Here is a 19,349-nt window from a genome sequence, read left to right as displayed (position 1 = left end):
ACCACCTTCTCTCGTCTCTCTCTCTCTCACGTCTCTCTCTCTCTCTCTCTTCTCTTCTCTCTCTCTCTCTCTCTCTCTCTCTCTCTCTCTCTCATCTCTCTTCTCTCTCCTCTCTCTCTCTCTCTCCTCTCTCTCTCTCTCTCTCCTCCCCTCTCTCTCGCGGTGAGGGCAGGATGTTCCGTATGGCGACGCTGCTTGGCCTGGGAGTCTGGTAGGAGAGGGTGTGTGTATGTGTGTGTGTAGCCTATGTATGTGTTGTGGTGTGGAGAGAGAGAGGAGATGGGGGGGGGGGGGGGGGGGGGTGTTCTCTGCGAGCAAGGGCGAGGATGCCCCCCTGCAGCACGTTTAGGCACCCGCAGCCCTAAAGTAGCCCTTCAGCACACAGACACACACTCATACATGGTTAAGCAGCCTGGCGCATTACGCACCGCGGGGCACTCATGGCCGCTCTCGGTTTGTGCCCTTGTTTCGCCCTAAGGTGATTCCGGTTGGCTGCGCGCCATAACTACACACCTTTAACTGCCAGCTCCGGTGTTTCGCTCTAATTGGCTGAGTCACGGTCAAGCGGGCTTTTTTTGGGTTTAAATCCGATGAGCTCACACCTGTGCCTGCGTAATAAGAATTAATATTTATGCGTCTCTCACACTGTAGCGTGTGTGTGTGTGTGTGTGTGTGTGTGTGTGTGTGTGTGTGTGTGTGTGTGTGTGTGTGTGTGTGTGTGTGTGTGTGTGTGTGTGTGTGTGTCTCCAAGCACAGTGGTACTCAAACTAACCCCTAAACTGACACAGATTAGACCAGGGACCCAGATCTGATACGATTACTGCATTTAGACATTTAGTTTTATTACAGGAAGTGTATGAAACTCAGGACCAAAACAGTCATACACTCTGTCACTGTGTTACTTATGGATGAATTATAGTTAAAATAAACGATTCCCCTTTCTGCCCTTTCTGCTAGGGACCCCCTGCTACGCCCCCCTCTCTCTCTCTCTCTCTCTCTCTCTCTCAAGGACCCTACTTTGAGAACCACTGCAGCTGTTGGTTTAGCTTCTATTCAAAGACCATCAGAGCGATACAGTCTTTTCATTACTGTTTTAAAGACACAATCCGTCATCTAACAGGGCAACCATCCAAGACTCTGACCTGAATCCTGCAGGCACCTGGAACTGATCGACACCTTTTTAAGCTAATAGCTGCAAACACTGTGTGACAACTTTCTGAATTAAGCTTGAAGGTTCATTATTGACTTTGGCATGAGGCCAAGTTTGGTCAGAAATAATCTTGGATCAAGGTCAACATTATAACAGCTAAAAAGACTATAGTAAAACAAACCTTTAATTAGTAGGCTATCTAATCAAAAAACAATCTTCTGCATTCTGTCCATTTACTACAACTTTTCACATTTAATTTAGCTGATTATATTTTTTAAAAATGTAATCAATTTCTTTACTAAGCATATATCTTTTTTTATTTTATCCATCGCCTTTTTATTTTCTTGTGTGCTGTTTTGTAAAAAAAAAATCATGGCTAGGTTTACCTATTATAAACCCCCTTTGCCCTGTCTATGATTTGATTTACTCACATTTCTTTAGCAATGTGAACTTTGGCACAGTGGCCCTCTGCCAGATTGGTAAATAAGACTGTTTGGTAATAATGCAGGACCCATGTAGAGAGCCTGTACTTCAGTGGTGTATTATATTCCCAAACAATTTTGCAGTGAGTGAAATTACCACAAAATGTCTGAATACACACCGCTGCACACCGTTGCCTGCTTGATAATCCAGTCCTGCATAAAACAAACAGCTTCTGGGCCAAACTAGCCTACTACAGTACACAGCGCCTTTCAGTTTTAAAATCACTGCATACTATTGTCAGCCTTAAGAAATAAAAATAGGGGATTACCGCCACCAACATCACACCCAATGTGACTTTCTGTTTCTGTTCAGATTCAGCATGTTTTATCCACCGGTTGGACAGGTAAGGGCTGGTTTACTTTGTCCTCCTGTCTACTTGAAAAACACAGTTGTGAGACTGCGAGAACACCTGCTCGGCACAGCAGCGGTAGTCTGATAATCTCTTGTTACAAACCTTGAGCTCATTACTCATGTCAAAAGTGTAATAATCAGTTAATTATCAATGTGTTTGGCTACTGAGTGGATTTACTTTTTTTTGTGTTATCCCTCAAACATCAACTGTCTTTCACTTCAGCGTATAGTGCGATGCAAGACGGCCTCTGATATTACTTCTTGATATAATAAGCAATTATATTGGATAATGCATCCTGGGATAGTTTTCAAGTCAAAGTAATAACCGCCGTTATCGGTAACCACTTCTGAAACTTATTCCACGCTGGGAGCAGTCATTACCGTAACATGCCACTGATCAACACTTGTCATTAGTCAGAGCCACGCCATATTAAGACGCCAGCCTCATTAATCAGTCACATATAGAAAGAAACTGGAGCATCAGGACCAAAGCTTCCCTGTCGCTTCTCTGACTCATGCTGTGTAGTTAAGGTCGTATAGATGCAGATTCATTCAGAAAGCTACAACAGAAACTAAAACAGATACTGATATTATTTTTACACCAGACACTTAAAATAAGCTGCGCCAAAAAAAAGCAGTTTGTATACTCTTCACATCTGTCCCACGTGTATGTGTGTATCCCACATACAATGAATCACACTCGAGACAGTTAAATTTTCAAAGTTTTTTTTGTTCAGTTTGGTTTCAAAATAAAGATCACACAATTGTTTAGAGACAATCTACAACAGGAGTTACAAAAAATAGTTGCCCAGGCAATAAGCATACACAGGTTCTGTTAACTATACACATATGGTTACAGGTGTGCTCGTAGTAAATATACACAAGGCTGCTCCAAATGTACACCGCGCTGTAGCGGGCTGCCTCTCTCACCCAAAAGGACATGGACAGTATGATACAGCACTTACAGCACTAGAGAAATGCCAAAAAACACAAGAATCTCATCTGTACAATCCATGGGTTTTACCCCTCTGAAAACAGTCATGGGTAATCGAGGGGTTTAGGAGGGGGTGTGTGGGTGGGGTGGGGGGGCTTTAAATGAGTAAACTTTTTTTTCCTTTTTTTCTCCCGCCCAGCCAGCATACCCATACACATGACACATTTCAATGGGTAAAGCATTCCTATAAAAAGATCTTAAAAAAGGTCAATAACAAACGGAAAAAAAGAAAGAAAAAAAAACCTTCAACATAAACCAAGAAGACACCACTAAGTCTAACAGAACATGTCCAATTGGGAGTCAGTGGGAGATCGACGTCTTAAGTTAAGCAGTGACAAGATAAAGATAAAACCAAGCGTGGCGAATCTTTGTACAAGTACTACGCTGTATAGAAAGGGCTTTTCAAAACAAAAATTTGATATTACAATTTACAATATACAACAACTCATATGTCACAACCAAGGAGGTGAGAATATACACTGAAATGAACAGGGTTTTTTTTCTAAGATTTTTTTTTTTTTTTCAGAGTGAGCTTTTTTTTCTTTTTCTTCTCATACCAAAAAGGGTGGTAAAGCACTTTTACATTACAAGGGTTTACAAATGTACAATTATACAGTCAGAAGTATGTGGTCACTACTAGGATACATTATAGATACAGATTCAACATCAAAAACCAGAAAAACTACAAAGTTTTATATATATATTTATATATATATGCAAAGGTCTACACCAAGTATACACGTTATATTTATAGAAGCAAGACCAGAAAACGAATCTCCCATGCTAAATGATCTGTCTGCTGGTTAGCTGATGGCATGTGTGTATTCGTCTATGATTCTGTGACAGACAAAATTAAATACTCGTTCCATCTCATAGTGGTAAATAGCTAGGATGGGAGGAGGGGACACTAGGATTGTGTGCAGCAGTAGCAAAAAGTGAAATGATTTTTTTTTTTCTGAGTTTATCTGAAAAACGACGAAAGAGGAAATGAATAGAAAGAACAAACGAAAAAATAAAGGGAGGGAGTGAAAGCGATGAGGGGAACAGGTTTCACCTCGCTCGCCACTCCCTGCCCTCCTTCCCTCCCTCCCCGAGTTCAGCAGGCCTTGGCTCAGGTGGGGGAGGGGGCGACAAAATCTTAACTAAGGCTGCCTGTAGCAACAGGCTCCTCCTGAAAGGGTTGTCATGGAAACAGGGGTACTCAACGTCCTTGGTGAGTAAGATTCGGAGGGGTGGGAGGGGGGTGGGGGGGGCTGATGCCTTCAGAAGGGTCAGACTGGGACAGGAGGGTGGGGTTGGTAGACATGACCGCATTGGAGGGGTGAGGTGAAGGGCGAGGGGAGGGGGAGGGGCAAATCAGGTGGTAGACATGACATGATTTCAGGGGTGGGGGGGGGGGTAGGTTTACATGATGCCATTAGGGGGCCCGCAGAGAGGACCCAGGTCAACGCCGTTCTTCATGTAGTACTTCTCCAGCTTTGCCAGGATGTGTTTTCCATACGTGTACTTCCTCAGGGTGGAGATGTGGGGCCGGATCTGTGAGGGAAACACACAAGCAGATGTCTGACACGTTGAATAGACAGTTACTTACTTCACACACATTTCGTGTTTCATACACGACATTTTAAAAAGGAAGGAACATTTAGATTTTAGAATATGGATATCTGCTAGGACAACATCAAACAGCAAAATGCATTTAATCTGGAAATCAATCATCACTGGTGCTTAAAGGGAAACTTTGCTGATTTTCAACCAGCTTTGTATCATTACAATGCCGGTAGGAAACGCAAATGAAAAATGTTTAACTTCCCACCATGTTGCCTGCACCCAGAGCTCCCTGCTCATTAGCTGGCAAGTCAGCCAGCAGACCTCTGAGATCTGCATTAGACTACAAACTACATTCCCTCATTTTCAGCAGCGGTGCCTTCAAGGACGGTTAAATGTGGGTCTCTCAAAACACTCCCATCTACCATGTTACGCTAACATTAGGAACAAGCAGACACTGAAATATCATGTTACTACTAACTTTGAAATATCAGTATATTTGGAAGAAAACTAGTTTCATGATAGGAGGCTGAATATTGAGCTGCTGAATCAGAGACAGAGTCTGGAAGAGGAGACGACCGTCAGAGGGATGTTACACCCACAGCCTGATTTCAGCCACGGAGTTTCTGTGATCCCAACACTAAAACAAACAAATAACTGGCTCTATAATATAGTGTCAGAGCGCAGATGTGGCGTTACTGTTACAATTTATGAGGCAGATTAAAGTGCTGTGGAAGCAGACTAAACAGAGTATGAAGGAGGGAGCTGTAACAGCGTTAGCACCATCAACCATTGCCCAGTGATGATCGTCAGAACGGAAACTCTGCTGTGACAAAGTTTGCAGTGCTAAATGATAATAAGCCTCAGTGAGGAGATATTATGCTGCTGTTCACTAACTTTGTCTCTGTTGCTCTGTTGGTTGTTGTAGGATTTTCCCTGAGAGTGGTGTGAGGAATCTACAGCCCTTTTTCTCAGTTTATTATAGTCATCACCAGTTTGAAAAATAATTGCACATTTCTACATTAATAACTTTTTTTTTTTTTTTTTTTTAAGAAATCACATTTAAAGCAGTGTTTTTTCATTCAGCCTGTGTTGTTGCCTGGGAAACCACTGACACCAGTGACCTGTGCAAGATATTATTGATGTGCGGGGTAAATTAGGGGTTTGGTTGGAGGGTCAATAAAAACTTGCTTTTTTTCCTCCACTGACATCCACAAAAGCATTTTTCAGCCAGACATTTTGTATTTAGTGATGTCAATGTGTGCAACAGCCAATCAGAACAAAACTTATCAATAACAGCTGTGATAATTGTTTTAGTCATTTGATCATTTTCTTTTTACAGGTTTGCAATCTGGGAATTTTGCTTGCCAGTCCATTTTGTATCATTATAATTTATTTACTTCTGTTTTATGTCTGTCAAGCTTTGGGATGTTTTAGTAAGCTTTTGATGGCCTCTGACATTTCATATGAAACAATAAAGACAATATTCTAGATTGATAAAATGGCAGTTGTAGTCCTACATGTGTAATTTTCTGTGGAAAAATGATTGTTTGTACTCTCAATAGGCTACTAAGGGTGCATGTTGTAATAATACAGCATCTCCTCCGAATATAAAAGATTGTCTCATCAACCCTTTAATCACATGAGTATTACATTCAGTTACTGCAGGCAAAGTACTGTCAACTCCACTCCTCGTATATATCATCGAAGCTGATTATGGCATTACCGTCCGTCACCCTGTCGGCACACATCTGTCTGAGTTAATGTCATCCATCAGGGATGAACATGATTCAAAAACAGACAACTGCCTCCCCTCCACCTACCTTGTGCATTACTATTTTGCGCTGGGTGGGCTCGGCCACGTCGATCATCTTCTGCACCACATAGTTGGCGTACTGGTCCTTCATCATGGTATATAAGGCACTGTGGGGGCCCTCAGTCAGGCTGCACACCTCGTCTATCAGCATTGCTCGTTCTGCCCGCGATGCGTGGGTCACACACTTCTCCACCACATTACTGGATCAAAAAAAAAAGAAAGAAAGAAAAAGGGGTGAGTGATTATGAAGGGGGACTATAAAATAAACAAAAAGCTGGTTCCATCTTACGATTGTATAGAAATGAAAGAAAAATCGTCCTGAAAAACTTGTGTTGGACTTTACCTGGCAAACTTGTGCTGGCTGAGCCCCAGTACGTTGCCTCTAATCTCAGCCACTATTTTGCTCTTATCCTCAGCTCGGCCATGCTCCAAAACGTGCTGGATCACATAGTTGCCATACTGGTCCTAAATACAATAAACCATACAGACACATTAAATAAAACGTGAGGACACCATCTGGTGGCTCTGACGGCAGATCAAACAATCAGCCAGCTTCAAAAATCTGGAGGCTCTGAGAGGAGCTTTATTTAAGCCAATTTAAGGTGTTAATAATCCTGGAAAACATAACTGGTGCAAATAGAGTGTGTATGTGTGTGTTTGTGTTTTACCTGCACTAGCTGCTCTGTATGTTGATGGAGCTCCTCTAATATAGGCAGCGTCTGTTCAGGAAGGCAGTGTTCGAGAATGCGCTGGATGACTCGGCAGCCATAAGGGTGAGTAGAGAGGGCGAAGACCTACAAGACGAACATAATTATACAGTTATTCATTCCACACACACACACACACCAAACTGCCCTTGAGCTCAGTGACTTGAGAATGGCAACGATTTACCATTTTTTCTCAAGCAGTTTTTCACTTTGTATTACAATGAAAACCTCATTATACAGTGATGTTTGAAGTGTCCAAGACCAAAGACTTTGTACACAGTCTATGTTTAAGACAAACACACATTGTTATGGAGAAGACATACTAATTTTGTGGGTAAATCATTGGCATATTTTCATGCACCCAGCCCACCCCTGCAGGAAAGGTGAAAGCAAATTCCTGACATGCTGTCAGCTACACAAACAAGCCATTGAGTAACATGCAGTTACACAACATGCAAATATGTGAAAAGCAAAACACTCAAAACAAACCGTGAGATTTACTGTCAGAGTCAAAACTGAAACCCCCTTCATTTGTATGTCACGAAAGGCACATGCATGAAAACACAAAATCTTCCTTTTGAACACTTTATGCTAATGTAACATTTAGCTAGCAGATAGAAGATGGCTGTTGCCACTGGGATGAGGTTTCTGTTGCCATGGAAACGTACCCTGTCCCTGGAAAGGACTGAAAACATGTGTCTCTGTACTTTGGCGGTGACAATATGCTGCTGCCTTCAGACAGCACCAGTGTATGTGTGCACACAAGTGAGCCTATGTGTGGATGTCAGCCAGGCGCCGGCAGACTTCAGTGATTGAATGTGGAAATATTGTGTGTGCGCACAGAGGGGACCCACCTGTCCCTTGAAGGCGTCTATGATGAAGTGCAGCGCATGAGGCTGGACACACTCGATACACTTCTGCACCACGTGGTTACCGTTCTGATCCTTCACGCACTTCAACACATGGCCGTCCAGCTCCCGCACCATCTCGCTCTACAGGGAGGAGTAGGATGATGGGGCAGAGCAAGGGGAAGAAACAGCAAGACAAGTAATTGTTTGTAAGACATGAAATATTGCCTGAAAACATTTCCCAAACTCTCCATCATTTTTCACAGTGGCTCACTGTAGTCAACAAATAACATGAGAGGTTTGAACAGCTGCCCTGGAGAAATCTACTGAGGTCCATTAAGGAGAGACGACACATTTCTCTCAATCTTCAGTTCAATTCAAAGGTTTTTTTTTTATTGGCATGGGACGCAGATGTTTACATTACTAAAGCAAGAGGGAATTAAAAAAACTACAAAATGTACATAAACTTTCTTTTCTAACAGCAATATCACTATTTTGCTGTTAGAAATATGTTTATATACAGAAAGTAAAAAATAAAGTAAAACAGAAAAATGAAGAGTTAGAGAAATACAAATAAGTGAAAACTATCAATGTATAAATCTCTCCCTCACACACACTCTTACTTTTCATATACGACTATGGTTGAGAGAAATTATTTCCTGTAGATATTCATCTCTTTTAACACCTGCAGCTGAGAATTTGCATATAAACCATGGTATCATTAGCTTCATTCATCGTACATGATGGAGTTTGTGTGAGAAACTTGCGGCTACACGAGGCAGTTCCAACATAAAAACTATGTTCCAACTAAAAAAATAATGTAAATCAAAGATGCTATTTCAGCGTGAGCGCACCTCTTTATCGATGATGCATTAGACTATATAAACAGAAATTAGTTATTTATGAACAATGTGCTCTCATTCACACCTAAATTATGAGCACATGGAGAGCAAATATTCTTTGAAATTAGGACACTGGGTTGTTTTGCCACCTAGTGTGTTACAGTAACAACCACTACATCACAGCAGGGTGATGGCAGGATACGATTATTTAAGGTCATTTTAGTGCAGAGGGAAAAAAGGACAACGAACAACAGTTTTAACACATATTGTGTGTTTCCCTTGTTCACACTCCCACACAGTCCACAGGGAACTAGTGTACTTACAATGACCTGCTGATCCGAGGGGATGAACTCCAGAGCTTTCTGAATGACTCTACAGCCGTACATCTGCAGGGCCAAAGACAGCACGTGACCTCGGATCCTCTCAGCCAGAGCCAGCTTCTGGTCCAGGCTGCCAAACTAAAACACACACAATATATAAGCCTGTAAATCCAGTAATCCTTTTGGTAATAGACGACACAATACCGCACACATTTCACATTTACACTGATTACAAAGCAAATAAACAGCAGGTGCGGTCTTCCTGCAAATTCAATCTTGGTGACTCAAAGTACACTTCAGTGATGATGACTTGCTTGTCTACGCACCTCAAAGAATTTCTGGATGACGTAATTTCCAAAGACGTCCACCATGAGCTGGTAGGCCGCCTGGAGTATCTCACTGAAGACAAGCTGGCGCTCCGCTGGACTGGCTCGCTCCAACTTCAACTGGATAAACCTTTAAGAGACAGAAAGATAGAAATTTGCACTCAGGACACCTATTACTGGAGAATTCTGTATGAAGTTCATTGTATTCCCTTATTTTGTCAATTCTCTTGTAATATAGGCAATAAAAACAGCCTGTTATCCTAAAATCCTCTAAATACATGAAGGTGATTTTAAAAACGTTGGATGAGCTTTAAAATAAATGAGCAAATGGTTGAATGACAGAGCAATAAAGTGAGATAAGTACAAAGATAGTGAGAGAGCCGCTCCTATATCTTTAACCTGAGGGAACAGACAGACACAAGGAGATAAAGCTGAGTGGAGAAAAGACAAAGAGGGAGCTGAAAGAAGCAAGCAGCATGTGAGGTGAAGTGATGACTGCCAGGCAGAGGCAGAGATAAAAGGACAGTGATGTTGAAGCGGCTGAGGAAAGAAAATGTCTGGAATGTGCAGACTGGACGTCATGGTGTATTAATAGATAGTTTCAGTGGAAAAGTCTGCATCTAAGGCATGGCTGGTTCAACCCAAACAGACCCAGAAACCAGGAGCTGGAGCGGCCTCCAGGGCCGTTGGCCCCAAATTAGTAACTCTGTGGACTGTGTGACAGCAGAGTAAAGATGGTAACATATCAATGAAACTTTATGTTCTGTTATCAATAAAACTACTGAAGTATACACAGCCTAAAAGCAGCGACATAACACAGACCAGACTGTTTGTAGAAAGAGGCAATGTGAAATATTCATGTCACATCCACAGTCTTTAAATCTCATTTCTATTGAGAGTCGCAGGGTGTCACAGGAGTCTGTACCAACACTGAGCACGAACCTGAAACACGACTGTATAAACATTTAGTCTACTTGAAGACTAACACACACACCTGTCCTGAGGGCTGTCACACTGAAACATGAGTTAAATCCGACCCGTTCACAGTGTGTGTTGAACATGAAGAGAAACAGGAGTACTTTCAACTGTGAATTTGACCTAGGTGGTTTTCCAGTTCTGCCTTAAGGCCTCGAAACATTGAGACGAGGATGAGTGAAGGTGTGGAAATTTCCCGATCCAAAGATGCAGCACAGTGCAGATGTGGATGACTCTGCATCGTTTCACAGTTATCAAAAATAGATTATCTAAATATTCATTAATAACGTAACATTGATGGAAAGAAAGAGTCAGAGTAGTGCAGCACCCGGACAGTCTACAACACACAAAAGCTAGAATTATCTACAAGTATCTAGTAAAGCTTAAAAAAAGGCAGCAGTTTGATTGGCATTTTTGATTTAATGACTAAATTACCTTTGCGAGATGAACATGAAGTATATTATGAACTTTCTACGCCATCGCCTAGAGACTAATGTTGTCAGAGCAGTGAACTCCAGCAGTAATAAACAAGACCAAGTGACCAACACACACTGCAGCATTAAACAACTTAAACCAACCAATAACTCTGTGCTCTGGCTGTGTTCATTTTTTATTAAGAAAAAAGCTGCGGATCATTTATCTTAATTGTCAGTTACATTTCATACTGTATTTCAGTGGAATCAGGACACCACTGAATGGTTTGGCACACAGTATACTGGAGTAAGAGGCTCCTTTTCGGTTCATTCAATTGAGACTCCATTTTAAAATGGGGAAATGATTCTGAATCAAATCAGAGACCCAAGAATCAGAATCAAATCATGAGATTCCCAAAGATTCACACTCCTACTGGATAGACTGTCTCACACAAAAGTTGACAATACAGAAATGTGTTGAAATCTTTAGTCGTGTACTAAACAATGTTGTGCTTCATCTCACTATAAAACACTTCCAACAACATACGATTTAGAGATTCAGAGAGCAAAGACAGCCTGCGTCAAAATGCTGCTATGATCCGAGATTACAAACTAACCAATCAAAATAGAAAAAATGAAGGGGCGCACAGGTGGTCGAATGGTTAGAGCGCATGCTATATGCCAGCCGAGCCTGGTTTGAATCCCGATCAGAGGTCCTTTGCTGAATGTCACACCCCCCTCTCTCTCCCATGTTTCCTGTCGGTCTACTGATAAATAAAGGCGTCTATGTCAACAAAATCTTTAAAGAAACAAAAAAACAAAAAAACAATAGAAACAGAAATTATGTTTAATACACTGGCTGAGGCATATTCTAGGGATCATTTTTGAATAAAAGTAACGGCCATGATTGTTTAATGATGATTTAGCACTCACAGATCATTTGTGACCAGTATTTTACTGATGAATAAACAGTTAAATCAATAACTGAACCTCTGTGGGAAAAATGTTGCACTTTATATGAAATCTGTTGTTGTGTTTGTTGTTGTTGTTGGTATGTCTAGTGTAGGGTAGTGGATCTCTGTTTTTTTATCTTACGATTGTATGCTGTATGGTGCACTATGAATTTTCTGTAAGGACAATTCTATCTATCTATCTATCTGACACAGACTGCAATGCATATTTTATGTCATCTCACATGGCTTGTAGGGCAGTGTTGGTTTTTCAGTGCTTTGTGTTTCGTACCTGCTGCCGTGCTGATCCTGGCTGAACTCCATGATGTGGCCCGCGATGTCTCTGAGCTGCAGGTTGGGGTAACGGTTGTTCCTGAAGTCCTCCAGCAGGCGGCTTCGGCCTGACGGCATCACGTCCGACATGCCGTAGCGTAGCCGTGACGACGGGAACAGCTGGCTGCTGGGTGAAAAGAGGGAAGAGCCTGAGCTGGCGGCGCTGCGGTACTTGGCTTCTGCTCCTGGGGCTGCAGAGATGAAACGCCCGCTGCCGTTGGTCAGGCCTCCTGTGGGGTCAGAGAGAAAAGGGGGTCATTGCTAGAACTTGATCTGTAGAAACAATAGTCTAATAGGGTTAGGGGTTTGGGTTAGGTAAAGGTGTATATACTATTGCTGGTGCACTATTGTGATTAAAAACTGACAACATGGTGTTTGTACAAAGTGCAGTTAAGGACTTCAGGGCCCAGTTTCCTCCCTTTTCTCTCACTATTTTTTATAGTATGACATCTCTAAAAGGCTTTAAAATTGCCAAAGCTAAGGTAATCCATCACAGTCATTTTGAAGTTTCAACTTGGCTCAGTCAGTTTGTTTTATTGTCGTTTCAATCACACTTTGTGTGGAGTGTTTGCATTCACACACACACACACACACACACACACACACACACACACACACACACACACACACACACACACACACACACACACACACACACACACACACACACACACACACACACACACACACACACACACACACACACACACACACACACACACACACACACACACACACACACACACACACACACACACACAGAGAGAGAGAGAGAGGATCTTGTTACCTGGAACAGCATTTTATTTCCAGACATATTTGGTATTTTAAAAATAAGTACTGATATGTTAAAGACAAAGACAGGACACTTCTGTTTAGCCCCACTATATTTATGTGTGTGTGTAAACATTAACATTAAAAACTCCATATTGCCTTTAGTCAGGACATGGACATAAAATGTGTGGGTTAATCGTCAAATAATATGAAACTAAACTCAAGCTGATATAGCAGTCAGGCTCAATGAGTCTTCACAGCAGTGTCCAACACATGTTCAACTTTTTGTTCTTTTTTTTTGAAAATTGTGGGACCAACCAAGGAAGGGTTTATTTTTATACCAATTGTCAGTGATTACTAAAATCCAAAGCATGCTAACAGTATAATACCAACAGTAACTGGTTAATTCTTCTGTGTAAACAGTGTTTGCTTTGTGTTTGTCAAAAAGAGTTCTAGCATTGTTTCCACGGTCACAAGCATCAAAATAGTTCCTCAAGAGGCATTCATGTGAAACAAAACACTCTCAATGACAGGGGTTAAATCTCGCTCACTTGAATCAAAGGAAAACCACTTACCAAGATTGAGGTTGGACGAGGAGCTGTGATTAGACAGGGAAGGTGGGGGTGTGAGGGAATGGGAGGGGCCCTGGTTGGGTAGGGGCATACCCACTGGACCAGGAGAAGGACTGAAGCCCAAGGTGCCGTTGTAGAAGCCTCCGTGGCCAATCGGGGTGAGGCTGGAGGGCGTGCGTTTATACAGCTCATTGTTGCCTGTCAGAGAGTCCCGCCTGGAGCCGCTGCCCCCGCTCGAGTTCGCCACTAGAGGGAGACAAAGACAAAAGTTTCATTCATCTGTAGAAACTGACAATGAGGAACTTGTACTATTGTGGGATGCCATAATCAAAAGGTTCAGTAAAAGAACATCAGCTGATCAATCTGACAAATTTGAAACTTTATGGAGCTCAACGTCTTAAAAGAATTTGAAATGATGAGAGACGTCTCAGCAGACAGAAAGCACACATACACAAGCACTGTATGTAGATTCATCCATACCTGCAGTGCCGAAGCCTCCCAGTGTGGCCCCCAGTGTGGCACCGAGGGAGGAGGAGGTGGGCTGGCTGAAGCCCAAGGAAGCAGATCCTGGACCAGGCTGGGCAGAGCCCTGTGAGAAAAGAGAGGAGCTCTGGGAGGAGGAGCTGAGGGAGGACGAGCCGTAGAAGGAGCTCCCACCCAGAGCCCCGCCAGGGCCGCCCTGCTGCTGAGCCTGCTGGGATGTCATGGCACGGAACGGACCGTTGGCCCCGCCACCCAGACCACCGTTGGCACCACCTGCGGAGGCTGCTGCTGCTGCAACTAGAGGGGTAGATAGCCAGAGAGGAGGAGGGAGTTAAGTGAGAGGTTGAAGTAATTCTGCAGGCTGTGTCTGTTAATTTAAAAGTCAACAGTCATAATTCATTTTATTCAACAAGAGCCACTAATTAGATACTTGAGAATTTTAACATCCGTAACAACTCTTCAAATTAACACCAATGATGTAAACCCAAATCCCACTCAATACTAGTGTCTATATTCAAATAAACAATACTGACTCGTGGGAACTTCTTGCAAAAATCTCATATGAAACTTGATGGCACAGTCTCATAATCTCTTAATGGCATGTTCTGGATGAATGGGGCATTCAGAACATGTTTTTAAAACGACGCAATCCTTAATGCTTGTTTTGTGTTCACGACACCCATGTTTGCCCCGTTGCCTGCAGAGAGCAGCAGAGGCAGGATAAACATGTGACTGAGGCTTTACATTAATTACTGTCTTACCTGCTTGTGCTGCGGAAGGAGATATGATGACAGAGGCGGGGGCCATGAGGCGGACAGGGCCACTCCTAGCTCCAGTGTTGACCACCAGGGCCCCCGTCTGATCGTAATAGGCTGCGGGGGCTAGGACTGGGTAGCCTGGGAAGGAGACGGCAACAAAATATTCAGTGTACTTTTACTGAATTTAGCATGCTGTGTTACTTTAATGTAGATGTCAGTAGTTATGGGTAATTTTAGTTCTTTATGACATTTTAAAATCAGTTTACAACAACGACTCATGTTTGGATATTTATAACTAAGATTTCAGGAAAAATTTGGCTCTAATAGCAGATGTAATTAGGCTTGTTGGGGCTGTTGCCAAAGCCATAAAACCAGCTTGTAGAGTGTAGCACTCACCAGGGACTCCTGCTGCTAGACCCTGCCCAAAGGCTAGGGCTGAGTTGACTGCTGCTGCTGCAACCAGCTGGTCATTCTGCTGCCCCTGTTGCCCCTGGCTGGGGGTCAGAGGTCGCTGGTTGCCCCCAGCACGCATCACCTTTATAAAGTAAGCAAAAAAGTAGTAATTTAATTGTCATTAACCATATAAACAAAAAGCATAAAAAGATCTTTAAAAAATATATTCCAAAGGAGGGAACCTGTGGTGTAAATGCATATTTACAGTTCGTGCTGTTTCTGTGTTTACACCAATGTGTGAGGTCTGGTTAATGATGAGGCGAAACAGTGGGATAAAACATGTTTTGCTGACTGGTTTATAATCTACATAAAGTGTGCAGTTTGCTGCTTATAGATCCAAGTAGAGCAGCAGTAAGACTGGAGTCACATTTCAGATGGCACATAAGGAGAGCTCTGACAGACACATCTTGAGCCAGTGGCAACCAGCTTGCCAGTATTTTGGCAAGCAGCCGACTGACCTGCTGTTGGTTCTGCTGGCCTTGGCCTGCCGCCTGCTGATTGGCCGAGTTGTTGGCTGCAGCCGCCTGCTGTTGGAATAGGTTGGCAGGGTAGACCCCCCAGGGGGTAACACCATAGTACTGGGGTGGCATCACTGCTGGACCTAGACACAAATACAAAAAAAATTCGTGAGATAAGACAACTGTGATTATGCATCTCATAAACTGTGGAAAATAAGTTTATCCTAATGTTTTTTAATGATTTCAACACTCATTCGGCAACATTAAACAAAGCAGTGGGTGTGTTTCAATAACATGCAGGTCTCACCGAGTGTAGCTGCTGCTGCTAGTCCTGCTGCGTAGGGGTCTGTCCCTGGTGGAGCAGCACTGATGATGTAAGGATTGGGCACAAATGCTGGGGCCAGACCTGATAACACATGGAGGGAAAAGGTGAAGCAGGTCCAAAGGTTTTTACATCATACCTGGAGTTAACTCATAGCAAATCCAGTAATGAAGCTTCAGCACATAAAAACCACCCAAGAATATATCCTGACAAATCCATAATTAAGATCTCAAGCTCTCAAGATTCAACAAAAAGGTTTTTAATCCATTTGTGTAAATAGGTTAGTGCATAACCACAACACTTCTTAAAGACTTGAGGCTTGTTAAGCATTACTTAAACTCCACTAAAGAGGCATTGAGTAAACCTAAGAAATATTAACCTGACACTAATTTGTTACCATGGGATTACAACAGGTAGTTTTTAATAACTACACTGTGTTCTTTCGCCCCAAAAAAACAAAAGAAAACTGACATTGTTGCTGTTGCAGAAGTAAATCAGAGTCACTGATCAACAAACATATAAAGCCTTGCAGATACGGGTCCAACTTTACGAGTGATGTTATCTTTGTTTTCACTTTTAAATAATTTGTTTATGATAATCTGGTTAGTGTGGGATCATGTTTGGTTGTGCTTTCCATTAAGTTGTAAAACTGAATGTAGTGGTGCATGGAAAGATATAGCAGTGTTGTTGCATCACTTTCAATTTAACTTGTGAATAAAGAATAAATTGATAAGAATGATGGCAAAACTATAAAATAATACACTTATCTTACCAATGTGAGGCTGCTGTGCTGCTGCCAGGGCGTACTGCTGCTGCTGGGCCGCTGTTAACTGCTGCACTGCCAGGGCGTTGTTTCTCTGGAACAGCTGCACACAACACCACAGGTGAATCACAGCTTAATGCCTTTAAAAAACTGATGATGAGTGTTTATATATGACTCTCGGCTTGTTCATACCTGCTGCTGGTTAGTGTAATCAAACAGGCCCACAGTGGGCGCAGAGTCCATGGGCATCTGGGAGTTGTAGTCAAACTGAAGCGGCTCCATCACTGACTCCATGGGGTCCATGGTGACACCACCTTGTTCTACACCAGAGAAGTCCTCAGGGGGTTTGGGGCCAACACCACCTCCCAGGGCTGTCAGGCCCTCTGCCCCTACACCCCCGGGACCCCCGAGCAGGTCACTCTCGGGGCCAGGGGCCGGCATGTTGCCTGGGGGACGACTGCAGGGGTGAGAAAGCAGCAGTAGATCAGTTTACACCTGTAGGCTGTTTATAAAGCGAGATAAACATTTGAACAGGAAGCTGCTGCTGGTGTGTGTGTGTGTGTGTGTGTGTGTGTGTGTGTGTGTGTGTGTGTGTGTGTGTGTGTGTGTGTGTGTGTGTGTGTGTGTGTGTGTGTGTGTGTGTGTGTGTGTGTGCGCGCGCTCTCCGTCTCAGTGAGTCGTACCCAAACTCTTTGACGTCAACATCGAGGCCATTCTGCACAGGCAGCCCATTTGGGTTGATGACGTCATTAATGACATCGGCTTCACCTTCTGTCAACTCTTTCAGTTTCTCTCCCTCAAACGTTGCCTTTGGCTTCTCCCTCTTCTCCTCCTCCACCTCTCCGTCCCTCTGCCCCTGTGCGATGGGAGAGACAAGAAATATAACAGATAAGCACAGACTGATCATGAAAACCAGAAAGACAGAGGTGCTGATAGCCTGACAAAAACAATTAGGTCAAAATGGTTGGAGGAGACGAGAATGGACAAGGTGAGAGACAACAGTGCACCATTTGACAATCACTGGCTGACAGGGGACAGACAGTGGGCAAAAATGACAGATAGGGTGTTTTGGTTGCCCGTTAGTTACCCAAAAACCTAATATTACTGTGATTTTCAAAAACAGAGATGTAGAAAAGAATTAAAGTAAATGTCAAAACACAAGTGATGAGACTGATGGACAGAAAGAGAGAGAATAGATTCAACACTCACGTAAGGTCCTTTCCGGAGGCAGGAATCCAGTTTGTCAGCCGGTGAGGAGGAGAGGACGTACTCCACCATGCTTACTCCAAGCCCTCCACTCTCAGACCGCGGGGACATCACTGAGCCAACCCCAACTTCACCACCGCCATGGAAACCCTGCCCTGGCCGACGGGACACCATGATTGGCTGAGACACTGAGTGATCTGCAATGAGGGATAGAGGGACTGTTAAATAAGATCCATATAGAGGAAAAACACCCCACACATGCTTCCCATACATAGGTAACATTAACAGGGCAATGTGTTATTTCATACTTTAAAAATATTACATACTCTCACAAAGAAACAGTGAATACAGGGTTTTTACATCCTAACATGCCATACTGCATTAATTAGAACAGTCAGTTTTCACAAGTCAAACTTTGCTCAGACGGAGATGCCATGAGCCCAATTACTCCAGATATGTTCACTGGAAAAGACAAATCTAAATGAAGACTGGCTATTGTACCTATTAAGGAACCTTTTCCATTTAAGATTTCACAGGACCTATTTGTTGGACTTACTTTACTGGACTTTCATAGGATTTGTTTGATTAATACAGCTCTTATTTTTATCTCACCCCTCGGGTTTTAAATTTCTACTAACTTTCTTTACATTTCTTTATAATTGTCTCTTTCCCACCGACGGCCGCATTGCACTCCAGGCTGTAGAAACTGTCTCTACTGAAGTCTCTTAATTTTTCATAAAGATTTAGTTTTTGAGACAATTTTCTTCTTAGAGTGGTGGTTCTGAAGGTGATATCCAGGTACCCTTAAGAGGGTTCCAGGGGGTCCCCAGCAAAAAGGAGAATCATTTATTTTTTTACTATAATTCCATGGATAAGTAACACAATGAAAGAATATATAACTATTTTGGTCTATGAGTTTCAAACGCTCTTATCAGAAAGGGGGTCCATGGTCTAGTTTGTGTCAGTTTAGGGGTGGTTTGAGAACCACTAGCTTAGGGAAATTAGAATGGGTCACAAACTGTTCACTGGCTGTGATATTGCTCTTTAAGCAATATAGCCAAATGCAGATTACATGATAATGATACTGTGAGAGCACGACTGCCCACAAGTGCGGAGTCAGACTCCTTCTGAAATGCAGTTGTGTTTCTTTTGTCACTGTGCCTACAGAAATAACTGCATTGTGATGATACACCAGAAACATCAGGGTGATTTCACACTGACATCAGCTTTTGATTCTGACAGAATCTAAATATATATTTTCTAATACAAGACATTGATTGTTCTGCCGTGTTTCACAAACGTTCCTGCATTCACAACAGCGTGCACTCTGTCGCCTTATTACAAACCAACCAGAACGAGTCAGATCAGTAAATACCTGAGGCACCCCATGCACTGTCTCTCCACTGGTCCAGGAAGATCCCCTTTGGTCCATCCTTCCCAGAGTCATCTGTCTCCCAGAACTTCTTACCAGTTAGCAGCTGCTGCAGAGACACAGGACGACAGAGAAGAG

The 19,349-nt window shown here is 42.8% G+C and overlaps 1 protein-coding gene across 2 annotated transcripts in view; it reads right to left on the bottom strand.

Annotated features, from left to right (window-relative positions):
- Positions 1 to 2,693: 2,693 nt before the first annotated feature.
- The window catches only part of pum1 (pumilio RNA-binding family member 1), a 29,201-nt gene continuing 12,545 nt past the window's right edge, over positions 2,694 to 19,349 (bottom strand). The window contains exons 5-23 of one of the 2 annotated variants that reach the window (XM_062435491.1): positions 19,215 to 19,320; positions 17,843 to 18,036; positions 17,317 to 17,489; positions 16,826 to 17,090; positions 16,643 to 16,736; positions 15,856 to 15,954; positions 15,549 to 15,691; positions 15,034 to 15,172; positions 14,641 to 14,775; positions 13,877 to 14,176; positions 13,400 to 13,642; positions 12,013 to 12,283; positions 9,383 to 9,512; positions 9,060 to 9,194; positions 7,901 to 8,038; positions 7,008 to 7,133; positions 6,683 to 6,804; positions 6,347 to 6,539; positions 2,694 to 4,514 (exon numbers count right to left, since the gene is read on the bottom strand). In XM_062435491.1, coding sequence (XP_062291475.1) covers positions 4,383 to 4,514; positions 6,347 to 6,539; positions 6,683 to 6,804; positions 7,008 to 7,133; positions 7,901 to 8,038; positions 9,060 to 9,194; positions 9,383 to 9,512; positions 12,013 to 12,283; positions 13,400 to 13,642; positions 13,877 to 14,176; positions 14,641 to 14,775; positions 15,034 to 15,172; positions 15,549 to 15,691; positions 15,856 to 15,954; positions 16,643 to 16,736; positions 16,826 to 17,090; positions 17,317 to 17,489; positions 17,843 to 18,036; positions 19,215 to 19,320 — 3,138 coding nt within the window. In that variant the 3' untranslated portion in view covers positions 2,694 to 4,382. The remainder of the gene's footprint in view (positions 4,515 to 6,346; positions 6,540 to 6,682; positions 6,805 to 7,007; positions 7,134 to 7,900; positions 8,039 to 9,059; positions 9,195 to 9,382; positions 9,513 to 12,012; positions 12,284 to 13,399; positions 13,643 to 13,876; positions 14,177 to 14,640; positions 14,776 to 15,033; positions 15,173 to 15,548; positions 15,692 to 15,855; positions 15,955 to 16,642; positions 16,737 to 16,825; positions 17,091 to 17,316; positions 17,490 to 17,842; positions 18,037 to 19,214; positions 19,321 to 19,349) is intronic. The other variant, XM_062435492.1, reaches the window with a different exon arrangement.

The sequence above is a fragment of the Scomber scombrus genome, chromosome 16 (genome assembly GCF_963691925.1).
Source record: "Scomber scombrus chromosome 16, fScoSco1.1, whole genome shotgun sequence".
NCBI classification, from domain to species: Eukaryota; Metazoa; Chordata; class Actinopteri; order Scombriformes; family Scombridae; genus Scomber; species Scomber scombrus.
This window is presented reverse-complemented; position numbering and strand designations above follow the sequence as displayed.